The sequence below is a fragment of the Marmota marmota genome, unplaced genomic scaffold (genome assembly GCF_001458135.2).
Source record: "Marmota marmota marmota unplaced genomic scaffold, marMar, whole genome shotgun sequence".
NCBI classification, from domain to species: Eukaryota; Metazoa; Chordata; class Mammalia; order Rodentia; family Sciuridae; genus Marmota; species Marmota marmota.
The window spans coordinates 228839-241947 of record NW_025999930.1 but is presented as its reverse complement, the minus strand read 5'-3'; the positions used below and the strand labels follow the sequence as shown (position 1 = coordinate 241947).

The following is a 13109-nucleotide window of genomic DNA, read 5'->3' as shown; positions in this document are numbered from 1 at the left end:
GCCACCACACAGGTGGGCAGAGTCCAGAGACAGAGCTGACCAGGTTGAGGATGGGACAGGGGACAAATGAAAATGGTAGTGGCAGTCAGCATTTTATTTAGAGAATCTTCCATGTCAGGAAGAGAAGCACTAAGAAGATGAGTTATATTGAGATCCGTTTCTAATGCCACATACTAGAACAACATTAAAAGCAGATTTAGTCCAAATAAGGAAAGTCTTGTAGAAGTTCTGTCTTCAGATATCTGAAAACCTTGCAAATCAAAGAAATGCTTGTTTTATTTTATCATATAATTTTATTTCTTAATTTGGAGGAAAGGTATAGAACCAATTTTAATTGAGAAGTGGATTTAGACTCAATAGTAGAATTTTTTTAAAGCTTTTTTTGTTGTTGTAGTTGGATACGATACCTTTTTATTTTATTTATTTATTTTTATGTGGTGCTGAGGATCGAACCCAGCGCCTCGCACATACTAGGCCAGCAGTCTACCACTGAGTCACAATCCCAGCTCAATAGTAGAAATTTTTAAAAAATGATTTTTTAGTTGTAGATGGACACAGTATTTTTATTTATTTATTTATGTGGTGCTGAGAATCGAACACAATGCCTCTCACATTGAGATAAGTGCTCAACTACTGAGCTACAACTCCAGCCCCTCAATATTAGAAAAATTTTGAGCAAACAGTTGAACAGCTAGTTGCCTTGTGAACAATGAACTTCCTGTTCCAAAAGGGAAAGCACAAGGCTGGGAAGTCATCATTATAGCCAAATTCCTGGAAGTGACTCATTTATGGACCTAGGACCTCCATCTCCCACACATTCCTGGGTCTGTTGTTGTATAAGGTTGTTTGAATAGGGAGAAATAGCCCTTGCCAAATCTTGAGTATAGAACGAAATGAATGACCAATTCTTGATTCCAGATCTGCTTAGGATGTTCAGTATTTGAACCGCCTATTGTATAGAAATTGAAGAGGAACAGATTGAGTACTCATTGGTACTGTTTAGCAGGTTTATGTTTTTATTGTGCTTATCCCAAGTGTAGATTCCTTTGCATTTACAGTGACCAATATCTCATTTGGTTCCTTATATATTATTCTAGATTTGGTTCTGTCTGATTGCATGGCTATGAAAGCCAGTGGTCACAACCATGTTCGATCTAGAGACCATAGCATGGCACTCATCATTTTTATGCTTCTTATGCAGTGGTGATTTCGGTGGCCAGGGAGTACAGGACTGATCTGCCCCATGGATTCCTTTTGCATCATTTTCCTGCTTTCTCTTAGAACATACTTTTCCCCTAGAGACAGTATATTTGAAAGTAGGGAGAAGAGCAAGACAAGAATTGAGGCATAATTCCCTATGATTTTATATTCATGAAGTGAAGAAAACTGAACACCTCTTTCATATGTACTTATTTAGAAAATTGCATTGTCCTAGAAGGGAAAAAATAGATCAGTTGTTAGCAGGTAAGTGAGAAAACAACAGCAGTGTTGGTTCTTGTGACCTGCAAATAAATTCTGACCATGGATACAGAAGAGAGGAAAAGAAAGATGATAAGGGTTTGTTGAGGTGATGTTCTGAAGACTCTCTGTGGCCTTTATGAAAAAGTTCTTTACCTATTGTCTGTGGAAAGCATGACCCTCCTTAAAATTACTCTCACACTAAAGTATTGCCACGTTATGTAAAACATGAAATGGGAATTAAAATAGTCTTGCTAGTTCTGTTTATCCAAAAATAAGACTTCTGTTTTTTCGTATTGGCAATTTTAAACCAAAGTTAAAATGTTCTATCAGTTTGAACAATTCAGCAATAGAAATTGATAATTCACTTCAATTTAAGTCTTTAAATTGATTTTCTTTTTTAAAAAATATTTATTTTTTATTTATTTTTTTAGGTGGACACAATATCTTTATATTTTATTTTTATGTGGTGCTGAGAATCGAACCCAGTGCCTCACACATGCTAGGCAAGCACGCTACCACCTGAGCCACATCCCCAGCCCCTGATTTTCTTTTTTAAAAAAATATTTTTTAATTGTGGATGAACACAATACCTTTATTTTATTTGTTTTCATTTTTATGTAGTGTGGGGGATCAAACCCAGTGCCTCACCGCGTGCTAGGCAAGTGCTCTACTACTGAGCCACAACCCCAGCCCAAATTGATTTTCTGTTTCAAAAATTATTTATTTGTTCTTTTTAGCTACATGTGACAGTGCAATGTCTTTTAACATATTATACATACACGGAGTATAACTTCCCATTCTTGTGGTTGTTCTTGATGTGGAGTTACACTGGTTGAGTATTCATATTTAAGAATAGGAAAGTTATGTCTGATTAATTCTACTCTCTTTCTTATTCCCATTCCCATCCCCTCTCTTCATTCCTCTTTGTCTAATCAAATGAACTTCTATTCTTTCCCCATTATTGTGTACTAGCATCTGCATATCAGAAAGAACATCCAGCCTTTGTTTTTTTGGGATTGGCTTATTTCACTTAACATGACAGTCTACAGTTCCATCCATTTACTGGCAAATGCCATAATTTCATTCTTCTTTATGGCTGAGTAATATTCCATTGTGTATATATACTACACTTTCTTTATTCATTCATCTGTTGAAGGGCACCTACATTGGTCCCACAGTTTAGCTATTGTGAGTTGAGCTACTATAAACATTGATGTAGCCGCTTCACTATAGTATGCTGATTTTAAGTCCTTTGGTTATTTACCGAGGAATGGAATTACTAGGTTAAATGGTGGTTCCATTCCAAGTTTTCTGAGGAATCTCATACTGCTTTCCATAGTGATTGCACCAATTTGCAGTTCCACCAGAAAAATGCAGTCCCCACATCCTTGCCAACACTTATTGTTGCTTATATTCTTAATAATTGCCATTCTGACTGGAGAGAGATGAAATCTCAATATAGTTTTAGTTTGCATTTCTCTAATTGCTAGAGATGTTGAATTTTTTTACATATTTGTTGGCTGATCATATTTCTTCTTCTGTGAAGTGTCTGTATTTGTTTTTTTGGTGTTAAGTTTTTTGAGTTCTTTGTATATCCTGGAGATTAATGCTCTATCTGAAGTGCAGATGGCAAAGATTTTCTTCCATTCTGTAGGCTCTCTCTTCATATTATTGATTGTTTTCTTTGCTGTGAAGAAACTTTTTAGTTTGATACCATCCCGTTTATTGATTCTTGATTTTACTTCTTGTACTTTAGGAGTCTTGTTGGAGAATTCAGTTCCTAAGCTGACATCATGGATATTTGGGCCTACTAAGTGCAGAATCTCTGGTCTAATGCCTAGGCCCTTGATCCACTTTGAGTTGAGTTTTGTGGAAGGGGAGAGATAGGGGCTTTAATTTCATTTCATGTGGATTTCCAGTTTTCCCAGCACCATTTGTTGAATAGGCTATCTTTTCTCCAACTTATGTTTATGGGACCTTTGTCTAGTATGAGATAACTGTATTTATGTGTCTTCTATTCTGTACCATTGGTTTGCATGTCTGTTTTGGTGCCAATACCATGCTGTTTTTGTTACTATAGCTCTGTGGTATACTTTAAGGTCTGGTGTTGTTATGTTTTCTGCTTCACTTTTCTCACTAGGGATTGCTTTGGCTATTCTGGGCCTCTTATTATTCCAAATGACAAATTGATTTTCAAGTGCTAGAGCAAATGTGCTTTCTTATGGATGCATGAAACCCGATGTGAGTACATAGAGCTAACTAAATTGACCCACAGAATTAAAAAGTATTTTGAAGAGAATATAAAAGTCCACTTTGGTTCCAGTACAAAATCTTTAATTCTAACTAAGAATTATAAAATAATCCCTTTAAAGTTGTTTGCATGATTTTTTTTTTTTTTTTTTGCAACATAGTATGAATAAAAAATGTATGCTTAGACAGCAGGAAGTGATAGAGGTGGTGAGAGTTCTGGGACAAAGGATATTAAGACAAAAACTTATCAGATGTAGTATAGTGTCCTTTAATCCTTATTTTCATGCTGTTTTTCTCTCTGACCCCAGTGAGGGGGGGAGTCTCTGTTGAGTTACCAAAAATGTTCCTTTTCTGCTTCTTCGTACATGCTTCTTAAAACCCAGGCACGGTGGCAATGCCTGTAATCCCAGCTGCTCAGGAGGCTGAGGCAGGAGGATCACAAGTTCAAAGCCAGCCTGGGCAACTTTGCGAAACCCTGTCTGAAAATAAAACATTTTTAAAAGGGCTGGGGATGTAGCTCAGTGGTAGAGAGCTTCCCTAACATGGGCCAGGCCCTGGGTTCAATCCCTGGCACCAGGTTTAAATATCAAGATGTGAAGAAAGACTCAACTAAGTAAAAGCATGAGCTTTGGAAATTAATTATTTTTACCTATCATCTCATCCCCAGGAATTTACTAAAGGAGAAACATAGATTCTAGTCTTGAATAGTTTAATATTAGTCTTATTTTTATATAAAAATCATTGATAATAGCCTAAATGTCCAATACCCAAGGAATAACTAGGTAAACTATGATGTATCAAATTAATGTGTCCTAATCTCTGTGATTCCATTAAATAAAAATCTGAAGGAAGAGAAAGCAATATGGGAAGATGCTCCTACACTGACTGGAAAGGCGTATGCACAATGTGATTACAAATATGAAGAGAATCTATACAGTATATGGAAAAATTGGGAAAGGGAAACCAGATGGGTACCCTGAAGGTCTGCTTCTCTGTTGTAAAGCTTTGTGTGGCATAAATAAAATTCATTTTAAAACAATGGATCGTGCTGTGAATTGGGGATTTTGCCAAGAAATAGTCCTGAAGCAGCCCTTTAGACAAGTGGCCAAGCGAAGGTTTATGTGCCCACCTCTCATGACCAGAGGTGGACAAGGTTCCACTTCGTCTGCCAGGTAGGTGCAGGTTGTATTCCCAGTGCTGAGAGGTTGCTCTCACCTGGCAGACCCTCTTTGTATTAGGCTCCACTTCTCAGCCCCTGACTCAGGGTTACTGCCTGTAATACCTTGAGTCAGCTCAGTTAGCCCGGGGTTGAGGTCAGCCCAGTTTTCAAGATTTTACAGCAGAAATTATTCATATATAAACCATACCTTCCTTAGTTGAAGTCCGAGTAAGTCCTGCACCTCATCAAATGAGCTTTTATTTTTAGTACACTTGGGGGCAGAATCACTTTTGACTTTCTCTGTAGATGTCAGATCTCTAAGTGTCACTCATCGACACTCCTCCTTGTTGCCTAGATGCCTGCACCCCTCTAGTGGAGCTTACCCCTGTCTAGCCCTCAGTGCATGGGCGCCACGTGAACTGCCTGAAAGATCTCACTGGTCACTTGAGCTGGGGCGCCACCATCACCTCCATCACCATCACAGTCCACCCTGACAGACCCATCCCCACAGCCATTGACCTCACCAGGCCACAGTGCAGGCTTCCTACCTTTCACCTGCTGGGCTCTCAAGTGTCACCTACTCAGGAGCACAGAGCCCTACCCAGAAACCTTTTCGGACTCCCTGTCATCCAGGCAGCAAACACGCAACTCCCTAGTTAGAGCATTAACAGTCCTGCCATTAGGTGCCACCTTGTTTTCCTTGTCATATCTTCTATGCTTTCTGCTCATGCAGATCTCTGTGCTGTGGGACTTCTATGTCCCTTGTCCTAAGGGTCATGAGGGCATTGCCTAGAATATTCCTCAGGCCATTTCTACAGACAGAGAAGCTGTGCTTTCTGGATTGGTGACGGAGAGGCCTTTTCCGTTGTTGCACACTAAATAACAAGGGCACAGTACTACATGCCAAATTGGACTTCTGTGGCTCTGTCTTATTTGACATAAGTACATACTCTTGGAGAATGAAGGTGGCCTTCGACAAGGAGCTTGCTCATGACACTAATGATTGTTAAAGCAGAGAAGAGCCTTATCTGTGGCCGTAGTTATGTTTCCGTTCATGCTCTGCTGAAATAGCGTTTGTGCCGAGTGTGAGCCAGGGAGAGTGCGAGTGAGCACGGGCGCGGCCTGACATTTACAAGGGAAGAGGCGGACAATGAGTGCATTGGCGGGTTGTCGCAGTTTCTGTTTTCTTTATATCCTTTATCCTCAAATTGCAACCTCCCCCTCATCTAGTTCCTTAAAAAATGTGATACTTTAGGGAATTTTTGTCGTAGGCCTCCATTAGGACATTGAAGCTTTCTTTTCCCCCATAGCAACAAAAGGCAGAGAATTGTGTTCTTGTTTTTGAGAGGTGGGGCTGCTCAGATACTTGTACCCATGGCTAATGGTTATAATCCAACAGTCGCATAGCCAGGAATTGGGTTTTCATGTTCTGAAAATAAAAATGTAAAATTAAATGTGTTCTGATACTGTGCCAGCTCTAAAAATGTCTTTATTTGTTCTAGCCAAGTGTTTCTTAAATAATTAGATCAAGAAAATATCAAGGGGAACTTGGGTATGAAAAATGGAATAATCTTTAATAATGTTGTAAGGTATTCAGTATATTTTTTATTATAGTTAACTTTTTATGTGCCCTGTTTCAAAGAGGCTGGAAGTGATTTTTTTTTCTTTAAATATCAAGACAAGGCTAGAAAGGAATAATAGAATTTAAGCTTTTTAATGTATGTAAAAGGCAGTGTTTGCATCATAAAGACATTTTTCTAAGTTTATTACAATATTTTGGGAGTAATTCTCTGAGCAGTCAGATCCTTAAGTGTATTTGAGAAACAAAATAGAATAATCTAGATTGAGGGATAATCTCTTTAAAGTGCATCTTATTCTTCCCTATATTTGAACAATTTGTCCAAAATGCAATCCGTTCATGTAAGATTTTTGCCTGTTCAGATCTAAGTGGGAATCAGTAGTTTCTTTGTTGGTTACTATGGAAACGAGTCAGCCTATCCTGAATAGCTCTTAGATCACACAGAATGTTGCCTGTGTCTCAGTGTACTTCCTCCCTGAGCAAGCCAAGGCTGGTTTCTCTCTGCCTCCAACTCTTGCCCCTGTGGAGCCAGCACCATGCAGGTGCAGGGTGAGCCCCGGAGACCCTCAGCCGTGCACTTCCTGAGCTCCTTTCTGCAGGGCCGCCGGCACTCTACTTCTGACCCCGTCCTGAGGCTGCAGCAGGCACGCCGTGGCTCTGGCTCTGCCACAAAGCTGCTGTCCTCCTCTTCTCTCCAGGTGATGGTGGCTGTGTCCTCTGTCAGCCGAGCCGAAGAGAAACCAACTTTCCCAGAGAGGAAAAGTAAAACTGTCTTTCTTGTTTGTTACACCTTTGTATCTAAATTTAAGAATTTGAGTAGACTATTGTATTTATGCCTTTTCAAATATTGACAATTGTACATTTTACTTTTTACTGTTAGGCTAATAATTTGAGTATGTAAGAGGAGATAAAATGATTAAATGTTTTCTGTTTTTTCCATTAAAAATGTAGTTTTGAACAAAGCATCCACTTGAAAAGATCTGCTCTTACAATTTCTTCCTCTTCATTACCAGTTTAATGTGTGTATAGGAAAGCTTTTTTAATATTGGATGAAGGGGATTTAGCACCAGTTCTTAATCTATGATGCTAAGATGAAACAGGAACTATTCCCCCTGTTATCAGTTCCATTTGGAGACTGGGATTTTGAGTCTTCCCTCCTCGTATGTTCTAGGAAATTCAGAACGTCCAACACCGAAATATACAAAAGTGGGAGAGCGTTTACGGCATGTCATCCCTGGACACATGGCATGTTCCATGGCATGTGGTGGTAAAGCATGCAAGTATGAGAATCCAGCCCGCTGGAGTGAGCAGGAGCAAGCTATTAAGGGTATTTACTCGTCCTGGTAAGTGATCCTGTGGGTCTTCAGTAGCTGTATAGGATAAAGGAAGGAGGACGCCTGTGAGCCGACAGGCAGGGGAGTGGAAGGGGCAGTGTGGGCTTTGAACCTAGGGGACCTCGCCACCATCTCTGGCTTTGCTTCTAGACCAACTGTCGGATCCTGGCCTGCTCGACTTCAGTTTCTCATCTATGAGATGGAAACAGTTAAGCCAAAGCCATAGGGGTTTGTTTTTCAATTAAGAGAAATGATGCATGTAACATATCTTAAATAAATGGATAATTAGCTCTTAAATTTCAGAAATTACTAGAAATAATAAAAACATTCAGCTGTAAATTTGAGAAAATTTTGAGGTACACATGTAGTTCTTCAGTTTTATACAGGTAAGTTTTAGCCTTACTTTTATTTTGTTCTTATATTCCGTGTGAAAGGACATATTTTCACACAAATACTCTTTAGTCTGCCTTATTAAAGTGGCAGAAGTTGTCAGCTCGGTAGACAGCCTAAGATGCTTGCATTGTTTCTGATGTGTAAGTGCAATTAATATCATTCTTGAATCATACTGCCTTTTTATGAAGTAACAATAAACTAGTCAGGTATACCTTTTTTGATATAGTGACATCTGAAATTAGAATAATCAAATCACATTTGAAACATGCTTAGGGAAATTAAAAGAATTAAAAGAATTCTAGGGCTGGGGTGGCTCAGTGGCAGAGCACTTGCCTAGCATGTATGAAGCACTGGGTTCGATCCTAAGCACCATGTATCAATAAATAAAGGTCCATTGACAACTAAAAAAAAATTAAAAAAAGAATTCTAATCATGAGTTACTTTATACATCAAGAATTCATGTATAAATTAGATATTTGTTAACCAGCTTATTGGACTTGTACCCTGCAGAGTTTCCTATTGGATTTGCCAGGTACATTTGTAGTGACTTAGTCTGGGGTCCACTGTCTTTTTTGTTCTCCAATATACAGATCCAGCACTGCCGTGCTAATGTATGATGAAGCAAAATGTTATTCCTGAGCCATAGTCAGCCAAGTAAATTTGTAGTAATATAGTTTGGGCTTTATTATTGACTAAACCACGTGAGTCTTTTTCACCTCTGCTGTTTTCACATTCCATCTCCCTCATTTTTTACTAAGTTCTAGTAAATATGGGGTATCCCAAACCTTTGGGGTCAGTGTTAAATCTTACACATTTTCCCATAGGGGAGCTATCTTTTTGGATCCCTCCCTGGTAATCTAATGTCTCTGTCACTCCTCTGAGGTTCATATGACTCACAGCTTACTATAGACTATATATCTTTACCAGGCCGCTACTGAGAACTTTGAACAGAACAGAGTAAAGCCAAAGACCTGACATGAGTGATAGCTGTTTATTGGGCTTCTTTCCAGTCATTCATTCATAAACATTCATTTGGCTATGAACCAGGCACTGCACTGGATGCTTTCAAATTATTAGCACTTGTTTTCATAAAACTCTTGTGAGTTTTTAGTGCCATTTTATTGATGTTCCAGAGAGATTAACTTGCTTAACAACTAGATGGTAGAAAAGGCAACATTTAAGCCAGGCCTAACTGACTGGAACCCATAATTTTTGCTGAATTAATAACTCAGCATTTATTTATAACCATAGGCTAGGATTTGTGCTAAAGACTTTGTGTCCAGATCATGTCAAATTCTCACACCAACCCTGCGAAGCAGACATTATTCTCCCCACTTAATACCTTAGTTAACTGAGGTTTAGTTACTGGAGTGCAGAAGTGCCTCCTGGTTGGCCCTCCTCATTTAGTCACTAACCATGGGGTAGCTAATCAAGACTGTTACCTTTGCCATTAGCTGAGGTTTCTCCATCATGCCACTGGAATCTTTCGAGAGTTCTTGGAGATACTTTGTTAGAGTTCATAAATACTTTATGTCCTGAATTTTTTTCTGGGAAGTGCAATGCCAGATTTGTATAAGAATATTCTTACAGGTTTCAGAAATCGTAGGAAAAGAACCATATCTCAGTCCTTTGAGGTTGACATTCTGGGTTCTGTGCACCATTTCCTCCCCTGTCTGCAGGATCACTGACAGTATCCTGGCCATGGCTCGCCCGTCATCTGAGCTTCTCGAGAAGTACCACATCATCGAGCAGTTCCTCAGGTGAGTCTGCGTCTCTCACGTGCTGAGTGCGCAGATTCACTTGTTGCATGTGCCTTCAAGTAAAAAAGTGCTTTTGTTTTAAAAATAGGCACTGAAGAGCTTCTTTTAAAAGAAGTTAAAAGTTTGAGAAGCAATTAATGTTTATTAATGCCAGAGATGATTTTTTTTTAAAAGCTCCAGCTCACAGTATGACTAATTGCTTTTTTCTTTAAGTCATGGCATAAAAACAATAATCAACCTGCAGCGCCCTGGTGAGCATGCTAGCTGTGGGAACTCTCTGGAACAAGAAAGTGGCTTCACATATCTTCCTGAGACGTTCATGGAGGCTGGCAGTAAGTTCCTTCCTACCTTCCTCTCTGTGAATTTGCAGGACCAGCACTCAGAGACTTTGTTGGCTAGGCTCTTAAAAGGTGATAGAAATAAACACGGCATTGTAGCAGGGCTCATAGAAAATGAAGATGGGCTAACATTGACCCTAAATGATGCTTTCATTCTTTGGGATTATTTTGCAATACAGGGTTTCTTGTTTCTGGGAGAGGGACGTTGGGAGGACACCCTGCAGGATAAGGCTTCCATTCAGCTGATGCCTGCAGCATGTCCATCATCCTCACAGAACGACTTAGAGTTGCGTAATACAGTTGTTATCTCTGTTTTATACTAGAGTCCACAGAGGCCTGGAAGGTTACTGATTTACCCGATATCACACAGCTTAGAAATGGCAATAAGTATTAGAAGCTGGACATGTTCCTAATTTTACTGCTGCCAGCCCTGCCTCCAGAAGGATATTCTTGTGGCAATCACAGAGGCTCCTCAGACACAGGAACTTTGAGATAGAATCCATTCAGTGCATGTTATTTAAACCATGTTGAACTGGAAAAACGTGCAATCTTAGAACTTGTTTTTAAGATGTGTGTGTCTAGCTTTTTAAATTCTGGGTAGAAAACCTAAATACACTATCTTTAGTCATTTATCAGTCATTTAGACACGGACATTTCTGTGTTTAGACAGGAATGAATGCTTTACCTCCACTGGGGGGTCATAGATTTTATTAATTTGTAATTCTACTTTTTCTTAATTCTTAATGGCTGAGTGTTGGCAAGAAATGTCTTAAGTGATACAGAATGTGAGAGAGGTTAACAAATTTAACTGGAAATGTAAAGGGACCTGTAAGTCTAGTGAAATCTATGTGCTTTATAGCTGTATACTTTCCATGATTCATTCATTTTCTTCAAATGTTTTTGCAAGTATTTTTTTCTTTATGTTAATTTGTTTTGCCTTTCTCTTTTCCATTGCCCAGTTTATTTCTACAATTTTGGATGGAAGGATTACGGTGTAGCATCTCTCACCACCATCTTAGATATGGTGAAGGTGATGACGTTTGCCTTACAGGAAGGAAAAGTAGCCATTCATTGTCACGCAGGGCTTGGCCGAACAGGTAAATTCTAGGGGGTGGTTTTATTATCTTGTAGGCATTTAAATATATAAGGAATAAGATTTCCTATTTATTTAAAAAAATAAATATTTTTTAGAATCCTATCAAAGCTTTGGTGTGAAATGGAAAACGTGAATAAAATATATTCACAATATCTTTTTTTTTTAAAGAGAGAGAATTTTTCAATATTTATTTTTTAGCTCTCAGCGGACACAACATCTTTTTTTATTTTTATGTGGTGCTGAGGATCAAACCCAGTGCCCCGCGCATGCCAGGCGAGCGCGCTACCATTGAGCCACATCCTCAGCCCCGATCTTAAACGGGTGGTTACAATAACCACACATTGGTAAGAATATTTTCTGAATGACTTAGAGCTGAAAACCTAGCATATTTGAACAGATTTCTAAGATTACTTACATGCCCCCTCTGTTTTCTTTTAAAGAATAACAACACATTTTGATACATAATGTCTTTTTTATCTATAGATTTTTCTTAACCAATAATGAAAATAGCAAGCATTGTTTCACCTACTACTTTCTAAGAGTTTTATATTTGCTTTCTTTTAAACTTTTATCAACAGTATAAGCAGAAGAAACTGCAGTTTCAGAAAAGTTAAGCAGTTTGCTGCTTTAGCGTTTGCATCTATGACTGCTTACTCCAGAGTCATGTGCTCTCTGCTTTTAGAGGTGTAAGGATGTGTTTTAAAAAAAGAGTCAATTTTTTACATAGAATTCTGTATAGACATTAGTGATTTTATTTAAAAATTCAGTAGAATCTGTTATATTGCTGGTCTGAGGGCAGCAATAAAGGCCTTGGGTTGATATCTTCATTGTCACATGGCTCAGTCTGATCAAACCACCTGCAGCTCAGTTCCGTCCACAGAGTACCATACATCTGTTCGGGGATTTCCCATCTGCCTAGAGTACCCTGAGAGGTAGGACTCTGTTCTGATCAAGATGGTTAGCTCTTAGGGTCAAGCTGATATGTCAGCGTCCCTAGACATTGCACCGGATAGCTCTCCAGATACTTTATCCTTGCACTAAAGATCTGCCAGTGTCTCAGTGAAAAAGATACATTGTACCTTACTTTAAACCAGGGAGCAAGCAGCTTTCAGAGGTTGGTTTCCTATGTAAAAAAAAAGTTCACGAACTTGTAAATTTCATAGGTATCTTTGATTTGCCTTTTACTGAATTATTAGTTATTATATTTAAAATGATTGATAATTACCTTTTCATTAGTTACTCATCTTAATTAGATCCATAATATGTACATTGGCAAAGCTGGCTTATAAAAAAACAGTTATATCATGGTCTGGAGAAAAACACAGGTTAGTATAGACATAGTTTGGAAGAAAGATTGTCAGGAAGAAAAGTAGGCAGTGGAGGTGAATAATCTCCAAAGAGATATCCGAATAAGGAGAGCACTGTGGTGGAGCATTCTGGTGACTGATGGCAAAGATGGTAGGGGTTCAGGTACCAAGTGGTTGGATGGACAGAGCTTTTCAGAGTGGAAAACAGAGCAGGACTTGCTTTCTTGTGTGTTGGAGTTGGGCAGAAGGATGGCGGACAGGCCAGATCCCAGCTCGCTCAGCCATGCCTTTCCCGCTCCGTGCTTCTTCACCTGCCAGCTCTGTGCTCACCCATCCTTGGGGTTTGCAGGTGACTCATCACAGGGAGGGACAACCACACAGACAGGTAAATAAAGTTTATTCAATAAGAGAAGCACAATAAATGCCTGTACA

The 13109-nt window shown here is 39.0% G+C and overlaps 1 protein-coding gene across 2 annotated transcripts in view; it reads left to right on the top strand.

Moving 5' to 3' along the window:
- Positions 1 to 13109, top strand: part of Ptpdc1 (protein tyrosine phosphatase domain containing 1) — a 69995-nt gene that overhangs the window by 45142 nt on the left and 11744 nt on the right. Inside the window, exons 1-5 of one of the 2 annotated variants that reach the window (XM_048800499.1) lie at positions 5616 to 7211; positions 7621 to 7792; positions 9856 to 9936; positions 10150 to 10268; positions 11234 to 11371. In XM_048800499.1, coding sequence (XP_048656456.1) covers positions 6986 to 7211; positions 7621 to 7792; positions 9856 to 9936; positions 10150 to 10268; positions 11234 to 11371 — 736 coding nt within the window. In that variant the 5' untranslated portion in view covers positions 5616 to 6985. Of the gene's footprint in view, positions 1 to 5615; positions 7212 to 7620; positions 7793 to 9855; positions 9937 to 10149; positions 10269 to 11233; positions 11372 to 13109 lie in introns of those variants that run through there. The other variant, XM_015506293.2, reaches the window with a different exon arrangement.